The sequence below is a fragment of the Contarinia nasturtii genome, unplaced genomic scaffold (assembly GCF_009176525.2).
Source record: "Contarinia nasturtii isolate CC-2019 unplaced genomic scaffold, AAFC_CNas_1.1 Cnas_scaffold_4311, whole genome shotgun sequence".
NCBI lineage: Eukaryota > Metazoa > Arthropoda > Insecta > Diptera > Cecidomyiidae > Contarinia > Contarinia nasturtii.
This window is the reverse complement of record NW_022201606.1, coordinates 753,308-776,362: the sequence shown is the minus strand read 5'-3', so window position 1 is coordinate 776,362 and position 23,055 is coordinate 753,308. Positions and strand designations below refer to the sequence as shown.

Here is a 23,055-nt window from a genome sequence, read left to right as displayed (position 1 = left end):
ACGCCGAGATCCTTGTGTAAATTGATTCGTTCAAACGTGTGTTGGCCGTTGTTGATCGTATATACGTAGTCGATTGTGTTTCCACCTTTTGAATACGTCATTACAAAGCATTTCTTCAGATTCAGATATAGGCTGTTTTCAGTGCACCAATCATTCAACTGATCAATGGAATTTTGGAAAGTAATGGCATCACTGGGCGATTGTATTTTTCGAATCAATTTCAAGTCATCTGCAAAAAGTAAGACAAGTGCATTTGACACGGTTTCGACAATGTCGTTAATAAAAATAATAAATAGACATGGTCCCAAAATACTTCCCGCAGGTACTCCTGATGAGACAGTGAAAGTACGTGACTTTCTTTCGCCGATTCCAACAAACTGTGTACGGGCTGTCAAATATCCATGGAACCATTTGACTAGTCGTCGGCCGAATCCAAATTTCACCAGTTTCTGTAGCATTCTTTTGTGGTTGACCCGATCGAAGGCCTTCTCGAAATCGGTGTACAACACATCCGTTTGACATTTTTCGATCATTGAATCCATCGTGAAATTTACCATTTGCAATAAATTTGTTGAGGTTGATCGACTTTTTACGAAACCATGTTGATTGTGGTTGATTTTTGCTTGTACAAATGTGTAGATTTTACTATACACAACAATTTCGAATAGTTTGGCTATTGTTGGTATTATCACTATTGGCCGATAGTTCGATGCGTTGCTCTTTTTACCAGACTTGAATATTGGTACAATCTTGGAATTTTTCAACGCTGACGGAACACATCCTTGATACAATGATTTCCGAAATAGCACTGTTAACGGGTTTGCCAAAGATTGTGCACAGTTCTTCAGTAGTTTCGGTGATATTCCGTCAGGACCGGCTCCTTTATTCACATTTATCGGCCGAGTTGTATGCATAATGTTGCGAAGATTGCGGTGATGTGGACTCGTTTTCATCAATTGTGATTTCGATTTCAATTGCTTTGTGCCAAATGTCGGACTTTATCATTGGTTTAGTTGATTCAATCAACGACATTTCATAAAACTTGTTTGTGAAAACAAGATCCAAAACATTTCCGGCTGGATTCACGATATTTGAAATTTGGTGAAAGCCACAATCGAACATTGTGTCAAAAACAGCAATGCCACCTTCTGTCAATACGTTAATTGGCAAATAATACTCACCGTCATCGGCTTTGACCCATTTGACACCTGGCTGATTAAAATCACCACATACAATTACAATGTCATGTTCGTTGTATGGAATCAGCTTGACGATCTCAGCAAATTCCAAGAATTTCGCGGTTTCATGTACCGACCGAATGTACACAGCAAATACATATATATTGCACGAATCGAACGAAATTTTTACACATACGTGCTCAAGGCCGCTGCGCTCCGATAGAATCAGCTTTTCACTGTTAAATTGGGATTCAACAGCAATCAGCACTCCTCCACCATCGATTCTATCACTTGTGAGTTCAGTCCGATCACCACGATACACATTATAACGTTTGCCAAAATGTTCAATGTCAGTAATGTTCTTTTGAAGCCACGTTTCGAAGAAAGAAATTATATGAAAAGGACACGATTTTGTTGCTAATCGTACCTCATCGACTTTGTCCCGAATTGAATGTGTATTCTGTATATACACATTGATTTTTGTTTGATTCGAGACTATTTTTGGCGAGCTTAGTGTTTGTTTTCGATGCGGTGTCAATGTTCGTTCGGATTTTCGTTCGGTGGTGTTCGTTTCATTTTGTTTGATGATGTGGCCTGTTTGTTCGACGCTTCGGTGGCTGTGATCGGTGGTGATACGGTTAAATCCATCATATCTGGTGACGGTGATTTGCTGATGTTTTTCGAGTTCAATGCCGGGAAAAAATCACCTAAAGTTTTGTTCTGCAAGAACTCACGAACTAGCACATCTTCTTCCCATACCTCCGGGTTAATCAAAATATCAAAATCATCCTCATTCAGTTCGATTTTGAATGACACAAACTTCAAGGTGGTGACATCCTTGTCTTTTTTCACGAGTTTGTGTACATTGAATCTCGATTTCTCGTTTACCTGCGTTTCTGCCATGATATAGTCATTGATTTCTTCGGTTGTGGTCATTGGATTGAATCCAGATACCCACTCACAGAAGACGTCAATTGTAATATTTGCGAACTCTGGTGGTGATTTACTAAATTACCACCATTACAATGTGTGGCATGGTGATTTTTGTATGTATTGCAAATATATACAATAGCAAATATATACAATAGCAAAGCAAATATATACAATACATACAAAAATCACCATGCCGCACATTGTAATGGTGGTAATTTAGTAAATTACTACCAGAGTTCACAAATATTACAACTGACGTCTTCTGTGAGCAAATTGCCTTTTTAAATGTTGGTTTTTCGGCTCGTTTTGGTTTGGCTACCACGCTGAGTCGATGTGTGGCCGATTTTGTCCCTGTTTTTGGTTTTGGTGCATCGAATTTGGCATTATTTGCCGGTGCAATAATCGATTTCGGTGAATCCTCAGTTCGTGGTCGTTTGGCTGACTAGTTCGTAATATTTCGCATTACACTGGCATACGTATTAACTGCTAATGGTGTTTTCATTTTTTGTGCGGTGAATTTCGTGTTTTTCGATGTAATCGGTGTGTTCGGTGCATTTTGATTCGGGTGCAAAAGAGCCGGTCGGAGCACTTTACTCGCTATCATTTTCGTTGAATTATCAATGCCGGTTGTTTTTTCGTCGATTGTGTCCAATTTTTTTGAATTTTCTTCAATCACAATGCGGAGCGATTTTACCTCGTTCATAATTTGACGAATAGACATTTTATCCGGTTTCGGTGTTGATTTTGTTCCAAATGACGCGTTCAAATCGTTCGATTGTGTACCGTTTGACGTTTCATTGGCGCACACATTGCAAAAAAATCGAATGTTCGGAGATGAAATTTGGCTAACTTTCAGGTTAATTCCAATGCACAGAAGATGAATGCATCCATTGCAGTTGAAACACTTTGTGGTCTGATCGGGTTTAATCTTTTCTCGTGGACAATCGTCCCTCGAACAATTTTTGTTTGTTGTCATTCCGTTGCTTGAAAAAAGTCACTGTTTACACAGAAAAACAACAACAACACTATGGTACAAAAATGTTCAATTTTTCAATCGTAGTAATATTATCAAAAACACAAGAAAATTACTAAACTTCATGTAATTCCAATAGATATCACCGTAATGTCGTTAAATATATATATTTGGTTAATTAAAATAACATTCAAATGATAAATAAATACAAAAAACACAGAGCTAAAAACAATAGTCGGTTTTCGCTTTGACAGCTAAACGTCATCCATCATAATAAATTAGTATTTTTGAATTCTGTACCAAATTTATAATTGAGTATTTCATTGAACTCATTTTAATAAAAAATTTCCTAAAAACGAACGAATTTGGCATCCACATAAAAAAAAAGAAATGGTAAATGACAAATTTAAGGTATGATTCAGCCAACGAAAATTTCTGGTGGATATCAATTTATTTGCACTTTGTTCGTAAAAATGTTTTGATTTCCTGTCCCCTTTTCACCTCGTTCGAATTGAAATATTTGTTAAATGGTTGCTCCTTACAATCTTAATTATTGCATTTGTTGTCTTTGTAAACTTTATAATTCGTCTGAATTTTTCTATGAACATATTATCACGAAGCGGCATTTTAAATTCACATCGACATTTATGTATTTGGACGGGCAAAGATTTTTGGACTATACAATAATCAACAAAAATGATTGGAACAGTCTTTATGTTTTTTATTAATTCAACCAGATGAAAATTCATACTCAATATATCAATTTCTGAATGAAAAAGTAAAAAAAAAATCAGATCATGATGATATCGCTTTTATATGTTTCAATTAAATTTTGATTATGATTTTGGACTACTTGAAAATGATGCGAACGATGAGACAAAACCGAAGTGCGGTATCATTTTAATGATAAGGACCGTTGTTTGTACAAACCTATACGTACAAATGAACAGACGCTGGACGAGATAAGTGCCAGCAATTATGTAAACGAGTAAAAAGAGTTTCGTTTTCAATTAGTATACAGTTGTGATTTGTGTTGGACGTTTGAACTTCATTTATTTCAAGAAAAAATGTGTCGATCCAACGATACCAATTTATCGTTGAAATATTTTTTCGTTATTTTGTCATTTATTCCATTAGTTTTTGGATTTGCAATTACTAGAAATGAAACTTTTAATGTAGATGGATTTCGGACAGAAGTGATTTCTGCTAGTGATACCAAAAAAGTTGAAAGTGAATGCGCCACCAGCTTGACACCAGAACTCATCGAGGAAATCAAAGAAAATCAACACATTGTCGATAAAATCACAAATGCCATCGTAAGAGGACAATACTCGGGAGATACATGGAATGCGTATGATAATTTGATTTCGTTTTACAAAGTTGTTTTTTACTACTTTATACTTTTACAGATTAGCAGAAATGACTGATAAATTTGGTTCCCGAATGACGGGGTCACAGAGTTTAGAAAATGCGATTGATTACATGGTTGATGAGTTGAAAAAAGCTGGCTTAGATAATGTTCACACGGAAAACGCTACCGTACCACACTGGGAACGCGGCTACGAAAGTTGTCGAATGGTGTCACCGCGACAAGCAAAAATTGCTATCACTGGTTTTGGGTCTTCCGTTGGCACATTGGGAGATGGTTTAATTGCTGATGTTGTTGTTGTCGAGAGTTTTGAAGAATTTGATAAATTGCCCGCGGCGACTGTACAAGGGAAAATCGTTTCATTTGTACCAGAGTGGCGGGGATATTTTGAAACGGTTATAGTACGAATACAAGCAGCGTCGGTAGCATCGAAAAAAGGAGCTGTGGCAGCTTTAGTTCGATCTATGACACCATATTCTACCTTACACACTGGTTGGCAAGAATATGGAAATGATGTTAAAAATAAAATTCCAGCGGCAGCAGTTACCGTTGAAGATGCATACATGATGCTTCGAATGTATCGTAGAGGTGAAAAAATAACCTTGCATCTGGAAATGGATGACAAAAATCTGGACGATTTCGTGTCACGCAATACAATTGCGGAATTAGCTGGTGAGACAAAAGCTCCAGTTGTAGTTGTTTCGGGGCATTTGGATAGGTAAATTTCTTTTTCAAATCTCATTTATTTTCAAAAGTTTAAGTATTATTGCATTTACTTTTCTTCTTCGCTGAATTGCCATTTGGATCAATCCCAATCAGTTGGGATTTGGGCGTTGGTGCCATGGATGACGGTGGCGGTGCATTTATCGCATGGAAAGCATTACATTTATTGAAACGGCTCAATTTGAAACCAAAAAGAACAATTCGTGCAATTCTATGGACTGCGGAAGAGCAAGGTCTTTATGGCGCCCAAGAATATGAACGACAACATAAATCACATGAAAAAGAAGAATTTAATTTTTTCATTGAAAGCGATGCGGGCACATTCACACCCCTCGGATTGGGTATGCGATATACAAATTAATTTCAGATTAAAAATTGCTATAAGGCAACCGACAACTGCATCAATTACTGCATTTTATGTCTATTTTCCAGATTTTAGTGGAAACAAGGAAGCTGAGTGCATTTTTCGGGAAGTTTTGAAACTGATGGCTCCGTTGAATGCAACACAATTCAATTCACCAACTGGTGCTGGTCCAGATATACGACAATGGTCAAATCGTGGATTCCCAGCTGCAAGTCTCATGAACAAGAATGACAAATATTTTTACTATCATCATTCGGCTGCTGACAGTATGCTTCTTGAAAACTCAGATGATCTTGACAAAAATACCGCTCTGTTCGCTTCAGTTGCTTATGTTATTGCCAATTTAAGTGTTGATATGCCAAAAGATGTTAAAAATTAACAATACACAAACATTATTTGGCTACAAACTAATCAAATTAATTATTGTATTGCTTTGAGACCATGATGGCAATAAAAAGAGTAAAACAGATATACAATTGTTTCGAAGAGTTATGCACATAAAACACAACACTCACAATGCAAATACAAACATGATTTGTGCGACTAGACAAAAGGGCTACACTTATTTATTCATTTCTTTTTAATCAATATAACATCACCCGTATCCACTTTGAGTTCATTTGTTATACAAAATTGTTTTTCTTGCCATCAATTTATTGAATTATATTTGATTAACAACCAAACAACAGGTAACTTTGTCAAAAATTGGTTTCATGTTGGTGAATGTATTTTAATTTGGTTAAATGAAATCAAAAGGCATACTCTTTCAATTATCTTTTGTGATTGTTCATTTGTAAAGGACAAACAACTCCTTATCGTTTAATCTTTCACGCGTACTCCTTTATTCAAATAATGTGTTTCGATTCTTCTTAATTTCCTGATTTATTGACACACGTTTGAAATATGTGACTGCATTGTTTTCAAGTACAAGTACATACAGGTACAAATATCTTTTTTTTCAGTCACAATTAAATCTCCTGATCGTAAATACCAGTTTTTGTCCATTGGAATAAATTCTTCGATTTTTTTTTTCAAATTATTCATTGAGTTTAGACACGAAAATTTTCCGTCGAAAAAAATGCTTTACAAAAAAAATATCACTTTTCCTCAAAGTGTGAAGAAATTCTTTGTCACACCACGTCTCAAAAGGTAAATTGCGCTTTAATTCGCTTCGTTTCCGAAATAACTTTAAAAAACAAATTTCAGACCACCGATACAATCAAATTGGTTGCCTCGAGCTCACAATCACGGTAAAAAAAGAGTAATAGTCAACGTAGAAATATGTGATAATAAAAGTTTCGTATATTTCAGTACAAAACCGGTGTCTTGTTGGAAGTTTTAGAGACGCAATATGGCCGTTTTTGATTGTCGGTCAGATCTTCGGGGTGATGCCTGTCTTGGGTGTGAAAAGTCATCTAATCGATAATCTTAAATTTAAATGGACAGCTTTACGGACTGTATATAGTATAGCCATAGCCTTTATCTTGGCGATGGCCTCATTGTTTCTAATTTGGCAAGCGTTTACACGAAAATTGGAATTTCTTTCGATATGTTAGTCACATGAGAATGTATAAATTTTAACCAAAATTTCATTATTTGCAAAGCCGATTTGTGTCTTTGCAAATATTTTTTATTTTCATTTTTTTTTGTGGAAAGAATTAAAAAAGGTGGCCACTCAGAAAGCACCTTATCCGTGGCCCGCTGAGTAACCAACGGGTTAGCGATCATCGACGATTGTGGGTTTCGATGCATGAAATGCAACAAAAAACCACACGAATCTCCCTCACGCTTTCAGATAAAGCACCACAGCTCGTCATCGTGGTTGCCGTTCACTCTAGTGTTAACCAAAGTAGAAGTATAAGAAATACTAACAGAAATGATCCTGTGAAGTATAGTCTTGCCGTCCGCTTATTTTGAGCAGACGCTTATGCTCTACGGTGATACGTTGCGCTAGTGAATTATAAAATTCACAAAAATGAAAAATACACATAACGTTTATAGTGTACACAGTATAGGAACTATGTAGCTGTCGTATTGCTTGCTTGCTGTGTCTCTCGTATTGCTTGTGAGATTTATCGTCTGTGCGTATTTGATTGTCACAAACGATTCGCTATGGCATTCGAATGTACGCACGAACGAACGCACCGTTAGAAATAATTATTTACCTTTTTTTTCAAGCGAGTTTTACTTTTTACATTTTAAACACTTATGGATTCATATCGTTTTTGAACCTTGCGCCTAAATGGCCTCGATTGTTGCGCATTTGGGAAAATGTGGAAACAAAATCGTCAAATTTTCGCAGTGAAAAGCAGAAGAAAACGTTTATTTTACAAATCAGAGTCATATCCCTGTCGGTTCTATTTTTAGCACTGAGTATGCCATTCAACAAATGTCCATTAATTAAAATGATACAAATATTATATTGTTATTACTTTTAGTTGAACATTTACTAAGTATTACATCAGCAATGCATCACGTTATTACATGCCAAATGGGAAAAAATCCGTTTGTTGAGCTGATCAAACAGAATGTACCATTTTTATTCAATTCTGACAGCGAAATTTCGTTTTGGGAAGCAACTTCTGTCAGTTTTATAAGCCTAATATCGACATTTTTATGGAATTTTCTGGATGTATTTATTGTGGTAATTAGCATTGGTTTGACCATGCACTTTAAGCTTTTTAACCACGATTTGAATCGGGCAAACGGCATGGTACTGTATGATCCCACTTGATAAATTGCATCCTTTTATGTTGTAATAAATCTCTTATTCGTTTAATCAGCACATGCCAAAGCAGTTTTGGATCGATCGGCGAGCACAATATCGACGATTATGTGACTTGGTCAATGTGGTTGACAAACGAATAGCCCATATTATTTTGCTGTCATTTTCAAATAATTTGTTTTTCATTTGCAAGCAACTATTTCAAAGTTTAAGGTGAATTTTTGGTATCATCGCAATCTGAATCTGTTTTTATTGGATTTTTTTTAAAAACGGCTGTAGACCACTGCCAACATATTTGCTGATGATTTATTTCTGGTTTTCGTTGATTTTCCTGATTATGCGAGCGTTTGTTGTTTCATTTTGTGCGGCTTGTATCAATGACGAATCGAAAAAACCCCTTAAAGTGCTATGTGCGGTACCACCTTATTCATGGAATAACGAAACAAAACGATTTTACGAAGAAGTAAGCAATGACACCATCGCTTTGTCTGGGATGAGATTCTTCTTTCTCACACGCAAGCTCATATTATCTGTTTGTGCCACTATCGTTACATACGAACTCGTTTTGGTAAACATATATAATTCTCAAGTTCATTGCGATGAAACATTTATAATCTTTTTTCTTTCAAGATGCAATTCCACTTAAACTCGAATCAAATTGGCCCAACTTAAATGGAGTTTTCCTGTAACGATCAATCAGAAGACATCATTAAAATATATTTTTTGGCACGATTTTAGATGGAAATGTTCAGCTTTTTGGACGTACCGACCTTAACCAGTGTGTTTGAAAAAGAATTTCGTCCTTATACTATCTTTCTTTTGTCCACTGCAAATGTTAGTGGCTAGAAAGCAGCCCAAACCACGGTTGATATCTATTGATTAAAATGTAATTTCAATTAAGTCATTCTTTAGCTCCATATAAAATATAATAATTATAGATCATGTACAATGTGGTTGTTTGTATTTTTCTGACAGTGTAAACAATAACCAGTTCAGTCCTAATAACAAGTGTCAGTGCTTGTATGAAATAAACAAATATTTATCACATCGTTTGTCAAATTATTATACAGTAAAACCACTCAGTAGTGGAATGATTTTACATATATTTTGAACTTGAAAATGATTTTTTTTCATGTTCATACAATATCCTTTTTTTCTATTTTTATTCGTTGCATTAGCATGTTATTTAAATACAATTAAGCTGTTGTTCAAACAACCAATTTTTAGGCACGAACAAAAGCATGTTTCGTGTCAATGCGACAGATTTCAATTGTTTAATGACATATTATTTACATTTCATGAACTGATTTTATTTTATTCAAAGTAAAAATGAAATTAGCGGTTTGTCTATGCTTTAGTATGTTTTTGGTGCGCTGACAAGACTCATTCTCCTTCCTTTTACTGTCAAAAGATACAAATTCAAAATGAGACATTTTTTTCTCAGACCGAAAACTCGAAAATCAAACAATCGAAGGAATGCTACATTAAAAAATAACAGAGTATGGTCATCAGAGTCGAAAGGTCGACTGAATAAGTAAATGAAACATAGATTTTTTTGTAAATGTTTGATAGTAATTCAGTTTTTTTTCGAATTCCAGGCTACATCTCGATGAAATGCCAACGCAAAGTAGCAATCAAAATAAATATTGGTCTTTCGAGTTGATGTCATCAATGTCCCGGACAACTGGCAAAGAGGCGGTAATCAACGGCAGTTTTCATCAAGCATTCAGTTCGGTATTGGTGGTCGCACAATGCTTGGCTCTCATGCCCGTCATAGGAGTTACGGGTAATTCTTCATTTGGATTAAGATTCACTTGGAAAAGTTTTCGTACCTTATACAGTGTGACGGCGTTCTTATTTGCTTCATCATACACCATATTTTCCACATATATGACGCTGAAAAACCCAATTACTTTCAACTCATTAGGTGAGTATTTTCTTTATGAATATTTCATTCGATTGCTTAACAGTTGTTTCATTGTCTTCGACTTAGTTGGCATTACTTTCTTTTCAACAACGACTTATGGTGTGTTTAGTTTCATCAATTTAGCTAGAAAGTGGCCGAAGGTATTGCAATCTAATTATATTAGCTTGAAAAAAAAATTAAACTTTTTTTGTAGCTCATGCGGCACTGGGAGTTTGTCGAAGCAGTACTTCCACCGTATCGAACAATGGAAGAAAAGAAAATGCTTTCCCGAAAAATTCGAAACGTATCATGGATTGTTCTATCTGTTGCTCTTGGTAAAATCTTTTCATTTTCGATTACGTGAGAAAAAATATCGAATAATCATTTGTATTCCTTGATAGTTGAGCACGTTTTTAATATGGTGTCAATAGTAATGAGAGCTCGCAGTGAAAAATTGGATCCGGTGAAAACATTATTTGATACTCAGATTCCATTGGTATTTACCTTAACCGAATTGACATGGTGGAAAGCGGCGCTGGTCAAATGGTTTAATCTTGTGGTTACCTTTGCATGGAGCTTTTTGGATTTGTTTGTCATGATCGTTAGCATTGGTTTGGCGTCACAATTCAAACAATTGAATGCCGATTTGCGGCACATGAAAGGCAAAGTAATCTTATTAGAAAATGTTACATTTTTTAATCAAGGAAAAAGTAATAATTTTGTTCAATTTTGACTCTTATCGTCAGCAAACATCCGAGGTTTTTTGGATTTTGCGTCGCATTCAATATCGGAAAGTGGCCCATCTGTGTACCGCCGTTGATGATTGCATTTCGCACATTATTTTGGTTACATTTGCAAATAATTTGTTCTTCGTATGTGTTCAAATCGTCAGAAGCATAAAGTGAGTATGTCAATCATCACAATTGAGTTTATAATAACTATCTCATCTCAAATTCCAGACCGATGCCCTCGTTTATGAACAAAGTATACTTCTGGTTTTCATTGATATTTTTAATTACGAGAACGGTGGCTGTTTCGCTTTTTGCGTCATACATTCATGACGAATCGAAAAAATCAATTAATGTTTTACGCGCAATACCGAGGCAATCCTGGTGCAAAGAGACCTACCGATTTTCAGAGGAAGTGATCAATGAAACCGTTGCATTATCGGGCATGAAATTTTTCTTTTTAAAACGCAGCATAATTTTAACGGTAAAATTCGTAACACCACTGACTTGATATTTATTTTAAATATTTCGTCTTTTCATCGATTAGGTGACGGGATGCATTGCGACGTATGAATTGGTAAATTTTGAAAATATTTATAGATTTTTTGTACAAACAATAACATGAGGATTTCGGAATTCATTTTTTCCTTTGAAGGTTTTGTTGCAGTTCAACACTGATACCTGAACATATTTACATCTGAAGGCCCAATATTATAAATGTTTTTTTTTCTTCTCATTTTATTCTATTTCTCGAGTTTTGGTTCAGAATTTTTAATCTGTTTATAATTCACTTTGTATTTTTTCTTGTGATGGTTCTTGTTTAAATTTTAGAACCAAACGCTACACAGAAAGAAAAAATGTGGTATTTTTAATTCAATTTTGGTAGATTTAATATAAAATCAACCAACAACGAATTAAATTTACCATTTTTGACATCTCTGAGGCATATTTCTCAAAAGAGACTATCAGTTTAATAAGTTTTACCAATTGCTTCATTTCATTCACCAAATTCATGGGCTAGCGTCATCTGTGGTTTCGAAAAGTTGGTAAATGTAATGAAGCAGTTGGTAAAACTTATTCAACAAATAGTCACTTTTGAAAAATATGCCTCAGAGATGTCGAAAATGGTAAATTTAATTCGTTGTTGGTTAATTTTATATTAAATCTACCAAAATTGAATTAAAAATACCACATTTTTTCTTTCTGTGTATGTTTATTATGAATGTGAAAAGATGTTATCAATGTGTGCACGTGAATAAAATTGTTTATCCAGAAATTGTCGTAGTTTCAAAACCATTTTTTTTTTAAATGCAATGCACTGTACACCGTTTGTGAAGTACTGTGATTAATTGCTGAAATACATACCGTGTTTCTTGCCATTATATTCAACACGAATGTTTACATCTTGCTTATTTTTCAATTCAAGTATAAAAGGACATTATTGATTTCACCTATAATTTTAAATTTATCATGCAAACACGTTAATGAGCTTAACCTTGAAAGCAATTTCGTGATAAAACAGGGAAAAGGTGTGTGATTGAATGAAATAGAGTGAAAAAGGTTTTAAAATGAAGAAGTTGCGATTTTTGTTGACTTCACCGGCTGAAAAAGTGAAATCAAATGGAATTATGATAGCAAATGGAATAAAAAAAGCTAATTCCAAACCCAAGACCTACAAGTAGGTTGAAATATAAAAATAATAATTAGACAGGGCAATAACATACATTTGAACATATATAGATTCCGCTTTGCTTTGAACAACTCAATATTTTCGCATCGACAATGGTTTATGGGTAGGTGAGTGGTTTTCAATTCATGTCAGTCACATGAAGTGCTTCTTCTACTCTAAACAGGTGAAATCAAGTGGTTGCGTCGAGCGACGCGAAAAGACTTTTTGTACAATGGTAGTTTTCAAGAAGCAATCGGCTCAGTATTGGCAATGGCTCAATGCTTTGGGCTAATGCCTGTTGTTGGTATTAAAAGTAAAACAGCCTCAAAGTTACATTTCAAATGGAAGTGTTTCAGAATGATCTACAGTATTATTTTGTTCATACTGATATCAATTTATGCAAGCATTTTTCTCATGATAACACTTAAAAACGATATTGCACTGGATAGAATGAGTGAGTGTCAATGATCAATAAAATAAACGTTTAACGCGACTGATGAAACTCGTTTATTTAACATACAGATACATTGATTTTCTATTCATCCGCTTTTTATGGAACGATTTGTTTTGGTGTATTAGCATTGAAGTGGCCGAAAGGTGATAAATTGTTGCATTTTAGTCAAAATTTTGAAAATATTTCTTTTTAGTAATGCAAAAGTGGGAATCGGTTGAACAAAAATTGCCGAAATATCGGACCCAAAGACAGAAAAGAAAGATGGCTTCTCACATTAAAATGTTATCTTTTGTAGTATTGATATGCTCACTTGGTAAGAGAAACGATTTTTTTTTTTGTAAAAATAAAAATATTAAAGTCATTTTTCTTATGATTCTTTCAAGTCGAGCATACTTTGTCAATGGTTTCTACGGTAACAATGTTTTTAAAACATAAAATTATTCCAATCATTGAAATTGAATTTATCATGCTTACTTTATAATTCTGTGACAATCCCTGGAAAATGTTCAATTACCTTTCAAAATATTTGACTTCTGACTTAAATCAATTTTTAGGTGCATTATTTAAAGAACTGTTTACACCAAACAGATCCATTTGAGCCATTAATGTGGACTCCACTTTTTAAACTTTTACCGTATTCACCTTGGATTACATTTGTTGGCAAGTATGTGAACGTAAGTGCAACATTCTGTTGGAATTATATGGATTTGTTTGTGATGATTGTAAGTATCGGTCTATCATCTCAATTCAAAAAAATTAACCGAGATTTGAAGCGAATAAAAGGCGAGGTAAATCAGAATGAATTATCACCAAATCGGTTTTTATATAAACACATAAACTATTTCAACATCATAGCATATGACGGAGGAATACTGGGCATTACGTCGATTACAGTATCGCAAGCTCTGTGCACTTTGCAAAGTCGTCGATGATGCAGTTTCACATTTGATTCTCCTTTCATTTTCCAATAATTTATTTTTCATTTGTGACACCCTATTGAAAAGTATTAGGTTTGTAATTTTCTCATTGAAATGAATAATGCGTCGTAAATTTTCAATTTTGTCTGCTTTGAATAGACCAATGCGCTCAATCCCACACGCCGTGTACTTCTGGTTTTCACTCATATTCTTGGTAATATCTTTTTTTTTTCTTTTGAAGAAATTGTGATAAATATTGTGATTGTTTTAGATATCTCGAACCTTGGCCGTTTCATTATATTCGGCTGAGATTCATGATGAATCGAAAAAGCCAATGGAGATACTTCGAGCTGTACCCACTCAATCTTATTGCACGGAAGTTCAACGATTTTCCGAGCACGTGATCAATGATACTGTGGCTCTGTCTGGCATGAGGTTTTTCTTTCTCACACGTAAGCTCATTCTGAGTATGATTGCTACGATTATTACATATGAATTGGGTAGGTAACTTGTATGAAAAGATATTTGGTATTCAGTGCTTACGTCTGTAATGTATGTTTCCAGTATTAATTCAATTTCACAAAGAGGAGCCAGTGTCTGAAATTTGTCGCGAACGTTAATTTGAAATTCAACTATTTACCAACGGTTTTTTGATATTCAAAATAATTTGTCATTCTACGAAAAATACTCTATCCCGAAGTTTATATTGTTTTTTTTTTTTTTTTTTTTTCAAATTGCGAGAGTCAAACGCAATAAGGGCACACTATATAAACGCCATCTATTAATAACCGACTAACTACAATGTAAATCAAACGTATCTGTTTCCCCTTTTTATTTACTCCCTTCTCCTCTCGCTATACTTTTACATTGTAGTTAGCCTGTTTTACAAAGATGTCGTTTCTGTGTAAGATGTGTGACGTCACAATGTATTTATATGGATAGCGCTCGACTCTCGTCAAATTGTATATTAGAAGGATGTTTCCTCTCAAAATGATATAATAAGATATAATCGATTTCTTATATCAGTTGTCAATGAATTTTATAGTTTTTATAGAAATAGAATGAAATATTTTTTTCTCAATCGCAAGCTCATTATGAGTAACGATCCTTGTATATGAATTATATACGTTTGTCAAAAATGTATCTTGAAAGTAACCATATACAAGCCATACAGGCTAGCATACAGGTGATAACCTACACAAATTTCAAGTTCATTCGAAAAACTTAAATATTAGTTAACCAGAGAATATTTTATGAAAATTTTACAACAATCATGACATAATTTTTTTCGAGGACATTTTTTCAATGTGGTTTTTTTTTACTGGCACATTTTAAGCAGATGATTTTTGAGCATTTTAAACTCCAAAATACAGGACATTAGCACCAAAATTGTCCTAAATTTTTTCAAAAATTTCAATAATTTTACAAAATTTACAACTGCAGAAATTAAAATTTACGACTGCATGTTAATTTTATGTCATTTACCAACGGTATAAATCAAACTATTTCAAATACTTTGCCTTTTAAATAATTGTTTTAGGCCAATGTAGTGCTGTTCAAAAGTAATTTTCTTCCCCATTCGTTGTATATGCATATAATGCGCAAAGAATTAACCTGTAGAATTTAGATAATATCTATACATGGAAACAAATGGAATTCAAACAACATTGTTAGTGAGGCTTGATATAAAATAAACATTCATTTTTATTAGCTATGGTTTACACTCAGTATGTGGCACAACAGTATTCACACAGATTGGTTTTGATAGGCGATTTAATCGTTTTCAATGAACTTGATTTTGCTGCAAACTCAAAAGCATGTAATTATAATAATTAAGGAAAAAATTGTTAACGAAATAAATTTATCACATTCGAATGTCAAATGCGAGTATGTGTGTCCTACTGTCCTTGATATCAATTTAAGGATAAATTGTTTTGTCATGACAAAATTGAAAAATTATTTCACTAAACGAAACAGATTACAGTGTGTATTAATATGAAACAGTCGAGACTTTCTCTGAACTCCTCGTCAGTGAGAGACAATCTGAATGGGATTGTCAAAACGGAGAGTGGCATTAATAAATCGAGCTCGCATTCCAAAATATACAAGTAAGTTAAATTCATGGCACCGTCAAAGTCTGAAATATATTATCATTGATATTCGCAGATTTCCGTTTGGCTTGAAAAAAGTGTATCGCAGAAAGTGGTTTATCGGTACGTACATAAATCTTGAGTCGATATTTTTTCCAAATACATTTTGAAATTGTATTTTCCATAAAAGGTGAAATAAAATGCTTACAACGAGCCACACGCAAAGATTTTCTGTTTAACGGTAGTTTTCACGAGGCAATTGGTTCAATTTTAGTAATGGCCCAGTGCTTTGGTATGATGCCTGTGGTTGGTGTCAAATGTAGCTCAGCTTCAAAATTACATTTCAAATGGAGTAGTTTTAGAACAATCTACAGTTTCGTTGCATTCATTTTGACGGTAATCTATGCCGCAATGACGTTTTGGGTGACATTTTCGGAAGAAATCAAGTTTGAACAAATGGGTGAGAGAATTTCCATTTTGAATACCAATAATAATGTTTAAAAAATATTTTTTTTAAATATCTCCAGTTCCTGTTATCTTCTATGCATCAGCCGTTTATGCAATGTTTCGATTTGGTGTTTTGGCGATGCACTGGCCAACATTAATGAGACGATATGAATCAATTGAATCAAAAATGCCGAAGTATAAATATCAAAGGGAAAAAAGGAAGCTGGCGTTACATTTGAAAATTTTGACGATTGTGGTGATGATGGGGTCGTTGTGTAAGAAATTTAATGGCCACAGAAAAAGTGTAGCTCAAATTAAATTATCTTTTCTTACTTGTTTTTAGTGGAGCACCTTTTAAATTTAATTTCAATCGTTCATTTTTCGAAAACATGCTTGGATCTAAAGGATCCAGTCAATGATTTTTTCCAGCTGGAACTTTCGCAACTGTTTGCCTTGGTACCATTTTCGCCAATATCTGCATTTTTTGGAAAATTTGTGAATGTAATTGCCACATTTTGTTGGAGCTTTATGGATTTATTTGTGATGGTAATGAGTGCCGGTCTCTCATCGCGCTTCGAACAAATTAATGAAGATTTGAAACGAGTCAAAGGCGAGGTAAAAAAAAAATACAATTCACACAAAAAAAAAATTCTGAAGCACATGTGGTTTTCTTAGCACATGTCAGAGGACTTTTGGGCCTTGCGTCGAACACAGTATCGTAAGCTTTCTGTTCTATGTGGTCTGGTAGATGAGGCGATTTCTCAGGTGGTTTCACAAGATTTTTTTTCTTGCATTATTATGACTCATTTTTCAAATGTCGTTTCGTAGATAACATTGCTGTCATTTTCCAATAATTTATTCTTTATCGCCGTACAGTTACTTAGAAGTATTCGGTATAACATAGTATTATTGTGTCATTTCAATTGAACTGATTTTAAATGAATTCATAATTGTTTGAAAAAGGCCAATGCGATCCATTCCGCATGCTGTGTATTTTTGGTTCTCACTGTCCTTTCTTATTGGACGCACCTTGGCCGTTTCATTGTATTCTGCTAAGATTTACGACGAATCTAAGAAGACCATTAATGTTATAAGAGCGATTCCGACAAGCTCTTGGTGTATGGAGGCCCGACGCTTCAGTGAGCACATTGTCAACGACACAATCGCACTGACCGGGATGAGATTTTTCTTCCTCACACGCAAACTTATTTTAACCGTTTTAGGAACTATCATTACATATGAGGTACTTAGATGTTCAAATTTAATAATTTTTTTCTTGGGGGCGGACACGGTTTTTAGTATTACCAATTAATTTGCGTTTAATATTCTCCAATATCTTCTGTTTTTTTTTTATTATTGTGGTATCATTTTCTTTACTCAGTTCGCTTCAAAAAATTTATTTAAAAATATGACAAAAAATGTATTTTAAATTATTTTTTCGTTGGATTAATTGGAAAATAATAAATTACAATGTTTTTTAACATACAATGGTTTCTGGGTTGACGACGGAATGTTTTTCCACCAAATGTTTTTGACCGATGCTGCATGGTTTGTGCACTAGCTAATGTCTCTAATAACTTTTAATATCTTATTATTTTTCCTGGTAAATCCATAATTCGTGTCTCCCCCTAGATTTTTTTTACATTGAAACATTTATATATTTTTTTTTTTTCATAACATACAAGCTCGTTTTGGTTAGTATACATTTAAAGCTAAATAGTTTTTATAGTTTTGAATTTCCGAAATATTTGAATAATTGAATATGTTTTTGTTTTTTAGATTCAATTTCACACCGAAGAGTCACCTCAAGTTGCCTGTCGTAGAAATTAAAAAAAAACTTAATTGTAATTTATTAAATAAATCAATTGCTTTCACAATTCAATAAATGACTTACGTACTGTAGATAATCCTTCAACGGAACTTGGAAGCAGAAGCAAAAATCTTCGACATAAAATAGTGATTTTATTTATTAAATATGGGTGCTCTTGTGTATTAAATTTTCGTAAATCGGAACACTAAATATAGATGGCACTTACAGCAATGATGGCAGAAAACTCTTACATTTAGCTATATGACGCATTAAAGCCTTCAACGAAATTTTCCATATATCTGAAATATAACAAAAACTATGAACGCACGCTTAGATCCAGCTCTTGTGGAGATCTTACGGATATATCCAAAAAACAATATATGGTATACAACAACATTAAATTTGTTTACAATCAGCTAGAGTCATGAATATAGTACACAACGTGAAATAAACACCTATGTATATATTTCGCCATTATACTGTGAAAAATCTAATGCTGCATTTTTTGACGAGCGCTCAAATCACATTTGTATACAAATCAAAACAAAAATGTCAACGGATGGAATATTAAACCACTAAAAAGATTTAGTTATGTCACTTTAAAATAGTAGTTTACTATATAAATGTAAATTAACCTGCGCATTGTAAACACTGATCAATAAATAAAGTAGTAGATTTTTCTATGTCATTTTTGGATTTTATCACTTTTAAAATTTCAAATCAAAAATGTAATTCTTTAGGGACTTGGGATAATAAATACATTACTTGCGAATAATATTTGTCTAGATCATACTTACTTGAAAACATTGTTACAATACTTCTCTCAAATTGAATATTTTTTATATGCGCCTTGAAGCTAACATTAGACGAAAAAGTAATTAATGTATTGGAGTTGTATATATGTAGTTATATATATATAGTTTCGTATATTTCGGGATCTCTTCTGCATTCATAGTTTTCAGTGTCAACTACATCTGGTACATTTCTTTTGATGTTTTCTCTCTCATTTCTTTTTGTTATAATTATTTTATAAATAAATTTTCCTAAACAAATAACTGCCACTATAATAATAAAAGAACATAATAAAATGACGATTAAGATTAAAAATCCGTAGAAATTAATGAAATCCGAAGATATGGCATCTTTGCTTTTTGGATAACTGCTTGTTAGTTGATAACTTTTAAAAAAATCACTTGATTTTTTCATAAAAACTTTATTCATTTTGATGAACTGAACCGCACGAACTTTCGACAACGAATGAAGAGGTTCATATTTTTTCGATTAAATTTATGTATGTCTTCCGCATGATTGAATACATTTTCCATTTAAATTTGATTCTTTAATTTAGGAAATGGGAGATATGACACCATCAACGGCGCTAACATTTCGCGGAAAAAAGATTTATTCCATAAAAATATTCGCAAAAGGCTTTTATGCTTCAGGTGTAAACCGTTTTAATACTAACCGTGTCCTTTCAACCGGATTTAGCTTTCGATTTGTCAACATGCAACAAAGAGCAAACGTTATGGGGAAGCATGATATTCGATTGTTAATCCATTCATCGTTCGTTGTCATGGTTTCTAATACGTTTCATTTTAGCGTAAATATTCATTATTCTATTCCTGACAAATAAACATCGTTTTGACATCTATTTATAATTTTAGATGAGACTATATACATCAGTATCCATATTTATGCCAATATTCCAAAAGACACGAACAAAAATATCAATGTAAACCTATAATTGACGTCATTTATTTACGCCATCATACAAACGAATTTTTAATTATAAAAGTTGAAACACGAATTTTGTACGAATTATAATCCATGAGAATCACACTCTTTGCTACTTGATGCTCATTTTTCTCAAAATGAAACACAACACAGTTCAAACATATGAACGGCAATGTATATATGTGTACGTATGTATACATATACATACATATATACATAAAGGGTGTCTCATATAAGGTGGGAAACTAACTTTTAACTTTTAATTTTCATTTTTTGGGAATTTCTAAGTTGATCTTATTAAGAATATATAAAGATTTATCGGGACAGAAAAAATTAAATTCATAGTCATACTACCTTTTATTTACCCACAGGTATGACACACCCTGTATATACACATGCATGGATATAAGTTTTGTATAGGACACCACCCGAACAATCGGAAATTTCGTTTGCCAGAAGTTACATTTTTTTCTACAGTACAGTTACTTCCTCGTCAAAAATCTGTACACAGAAAATAAAAATATTATTATTATAATGGTAAACATGAAATTTATATATTTTTGTCTCCGTCTTTTTATTTGTCAATATATTTATATTGAAAATGAGATGTAAACGTCAAACAGTAAGTCTTCAACAATATACTTTTCATTAAAACCATTACAAAAGTGAAGTAAAAATGATTGCTACAACATTAATCGTATATTCGTTTCAAACATAAATAAGCATACAAGTTTTACTAAAATATGAAGAATTTTTGCGGAATATTTTACGACTATATCCTGAGAATTGAGTAGAGAAAAAATCTATGTATCATAGCGTGTATCTCAAAGTATGCAAACTTACAATTTTTTTTTAAATGTGACTGTAATTTTATTATTCTTCAAATTAAATTCGAAGTCGAAGAAAAGGTTGGACACAAAAAAATATCCGAAGGAATTCAGTAAGTGATTGGTAAATTTTATTATCTACAGTATAGATTTATTATTAGCATATATTATAAATTATAAAACATTCCTGTAGAATGTGAAGTTAAACGATGAATTATTTTAAATTTAACATTTGTTCTAACAAAAAGATGTATTTTGTTTATGTAAATAGAATATTTATGATGAATGTCACACCGAGCAGGATATTACATAGAAGTGTCACACCAACTGACATAAAAAATGGCGATCAAAAGAAGACACTGTCAAAAAGACACAACAACATCGAAAACTAGAGACATTTTCTTTCAAAATAAGGCAGCTAAAATAAAAAACTGTACCCCGACGGCAAAAACTATTAAATCGGTAATAAAAACATTTTAAATACCTTAAAATAAGAACATACTCTAAATGCACATTCTTTGTATTATTTCCAGACGTTTAGAAGAAAATTTCATTTGGGAGCGAGATGAAGAACTTTTAAAAGTAGATTACCAAATTAAAAAAAAGATTCTGAAACAATGTCATACAGAAATTGGGTGAAAAACAAAGATCTTAAATTCGTGTTAAACATATTTTTCATACAGTAACAAACATAACATTTCACCAAGGAACACTGGCTAATATAGAATACAATATACGAAGTTATTATAAAAATATTGAAGTAGTAACCATGACATTTCGAAGAATTCAAGCATTTTGGTACAAAATCAAACTAAATGTTTCAAATCTATTTTTTCAGAAGTAATTTCTAACGGACTTACTATAGAGGTGGAACTCACTTTGAATGTGGAGACTATGTAAGCATTGATAAACAACATCAAAAAAAGTAGTTTATATTTGTCATATTATTTTTTTAAATACAATATAACTAATATCATTTTCTTATTATAGGCGAAACTCTTCATTATCCTAAATATTATAAAGGTGTATACTAACAAATTTTGTGTAGTTGTGCCGAAGGTTTAGAAAGATTTTATTTTATGGAAAAAAAAAAATTCTTTCAATTGTTCGTCTATCTTCGTTTAATCGACCACACAATCAATACACTTTATTCTGAAGTGGCATAAACGACCATTAAATATGTGTATTTGACAATGCATACTGTGTTTCAGCTGTGTACTATTCAGTCAATATATCTCTCGTGGTAAAGTCGTTGGTTAAAGCGATATGTTCACATATTCATCTCACAATTCCAAAACATTGGATTTTCCAGCATGAAGTCGGGATGGTGAAATATTTTCAGTGAATCAATATATTGTTATGAATTTAATGTTGCAATCGGATTCGTGCTCAGTCGCCTGCAATTTATATTTGAAGGAAGACTCGATTCTGAAGACTCAAATCAGTAACATTTATCATAATGAAGGCATAAGATCTGATGGAAATGAATCAAAGTTGAGAAGTTCCCTCTCGAGAAAAATTGATCTGGGTTTTCTGATTATTTTCGATATTGATTTTATATTTATTAGCAGTTTGCTTAGAGGAATTTGATGTCTATTTTCAATGTAGTACGGAATGTTATGATTTTTTATGTAAAGCCATAAATTGTTTAATTTTATATAATTTTTTCATCACACCAGACAGCACACAATGCATATAACTAATCGAAAAACTAAATATTATATCAAAGTCCTTCGTAGCTATCATACAAAACAATATTTTATCACCTTGCACATGTTTTCAATTTTGTGTAAGTGTTTATCCTATATTCATGAGAACGAAATTTTTCAATCCATCTTTGTATAACGTGCAACAAATCAGAATCTGATCCTTTGGGCAAATTTATAACTTTTTTGGATAATAATTTTTTAACATCATAATATCAATAAATAAAAAACTTCTCGAGGTGAAGAACCAAAATTTGAAACCAATTTGTTTTAGACATAATTTCAATATGATTATATTACTTTTTTTTTAAATTGAATCTTTTTTTATCTCTTGTCAAATTCGGATGTATATTCAAATGTCCTCACATTTCGAAAAAAAAAGTGTTCTCTTCAGATATTGGATCTTTTGTATGGGAGTCAAACTTATTTGTTATCCGATCGAAAAATTATTTTACTCCAGATATTGGAACTTTTATATGGAAGTTATACATATTTTCTATCC

At 32.9% G+C, this 23,055-nt stretch overlaps 3 protein-coding genes, 1 long non-coding RNA gene, 1 other non-coding gene and 1 pseudogene across 6 annotated transcripts; 4 read left to right on the top strand and 2 right to left on the bottom strand.

Annotated features, from left to right (window-relative positions):
- The window catches only part of LOC116350912, an 8,216-nt pseudogene extending 6,031 nt beyond the window's left edge, over positions 1–2,185 (bottom strand).
- Positions 2,186–4,086: 1,901 nt separating this feature from the next.
- Positions 4,087–6,009, top strand: LOC116350759 (carboxypeptidase Q-like). The gene is made up of 4 exons (XM_031782678.1): positions 4,087–4,435; positions 4,494–5,171; positions 5,273–5,517; positions 5,609–6,009. Exons 1-4 carry the CDS (start codon positions 4,152–4,154, stop codon positions 5,917–5,919), a joined length of 1,518 nt encoding a protein of 505 aa, XP_031638538.1. The 5' UTR covers positions 4,087–4,151; the 3' UTR covers positions 5,920–6,009.
- Positions 6,010–6,618: 609 nt separating this feature from the next.
- Positions 6,619–8,911, top strand: LOC116350911 (gustatory receptor for sugar taste 64f-like). Its single transcript, XM_031782909.1, has 7 exons — positions 6,619–6,689; positions 6,747–6,790; positions 6,852–7,053; positions 7,843–7,913; positions 7,979–8,253; positions 8,324–8,478; positions 8,545–8,911. Exons 1-7 carry the CDS (start codon positions 6,619–6,621, stop codon positions 8,909–8,911), a joined length of 1,185 nt encoding a protein of 394 aa, XP_031638769.1.
- LOC116350959 lies at positions 7,211–7,439 on the bottom strand. The gene has a single exon (XR_004202065.1). It is a non-coding gene; the product is annotated as a small nucleolar RNA U3 (small nucleolar RNA).
- A 1,535-nt stretch (positions 8,912–10,446) lies between the features above and the next one.
- On the top strand, positions 10,447–18,522 carry LOC116350910 (gustatory receptor for sugar taste 64f-like). The gene is made up of 15 exons (XM_031782908.1): positions 10,447–10,506; positions 10,573–10,838; positions 10,918–11,072; positions 11,131–11,383; positions 11,447–11,476; positions 14,211–14,439; positions 16,220–16,489; positions 16,557–16,751; positions 16,820–17,091; positions 17,152–17,241; positions 17,305–17,369; positions 17,440–17,719; positions 18,162–18,170; positions 18,256–18,320; positions 18,380–18,522. Exons 1-14 carry the CDS (start codon positions 10,452–10,454, stop codon positions 18,304–18,306), a joined length of 2,220 nt encoding a protein of 739 aa, XP_031638768.1. The 5' UTR covers positions 10,447–10,451; the 3' UTR covers positions 18,307–18,320; positions 18,380–18,522.
- Positions 18,523–20,715: 2,193 nt separating this feature from the next.
- LOC116350874 lies at positions 20,716–22,758 on the top strand. 2 transcript variants are annotated; one of them, XR_004202059.1, is made up of 6 exons: positions 20,716–20,849; positions 20,918–20,960; positions 21,119–21,309; positions 21,381–21,587; positions 21,686–21,743; positions 21,838–22,758. It is a non-coding gene; the product is annotated as an uncharacterized LOC116350874 (long non-coding RNA). The 2 variants fall into 2 exon arrangements; XR_004202058.1 differs by having other exon boundaries at positions 21,381–21,743.
- The last annotated feature ends 297 nt before the right edge of the window (positions 22,759–23,055 follow it).

Coding starts and splice junctions, on each gene's coding strand:
- LOC116350759 (XM_031782678.1), top strand. CDS start 4,152: ATGTGTCGATCCAACGATACCAATTTATCGTTGAAATATTTTTTCGTT. Junction 4,436..4,493: donor TCGGGAGATACATGGAATGC/GTATGATAATTT, acceptor ATACTTTTACAG/ATTAGCAGAAATGACTGATA. Junction 5,518..5,608: donor ATTCACACCCCTCGGATTGG/GTATGCGATATA, acceptor TCTATTTTCCAG/ATTTTAGTGGAAACAAGGAA.
- LOC116350911 (XM_031782909.1), top strand. CDS start 6,619: ATGCTTTACAAAAAAAATATCACTTTTCCTCAAAGTGTGAAGAAATTC. Junction 7,914..7,978: donor GGTTCTATTTTTAGCACTGA/GTATGCCATTCA, acceptor TATTACTTTTAG/TTGAACATTTACTAAGTATT. Junction 8,479..8,544: donor CAACTATTTCAAAGTTTAAG/GTGAATTTTTGG, acceptor AAACGGCTGTAG/ACCACTGCCAACATATTTGC.
- LOC116350910 (XM_031782908.1), top strand. CDS start 10,452: ATGCTTTCCCGAAAAATTCGAAACGTATCATGGATTGTTCTATCTGTT. Junction 10,507..10,572: donor TGTTCTATCTGTTGCTCTTG/GTAAAATCTTTT, acceptor ATTCCTTGATAG/TTGAGCACGTTTTTAATATG. Junction 11,073..11,130: donor CAAATCGTCAGAAGCATAAA/GTGAGTATGTCA, acceptor CTCAAATTCCAG/ACCGATGCCCTCGTTTATGA.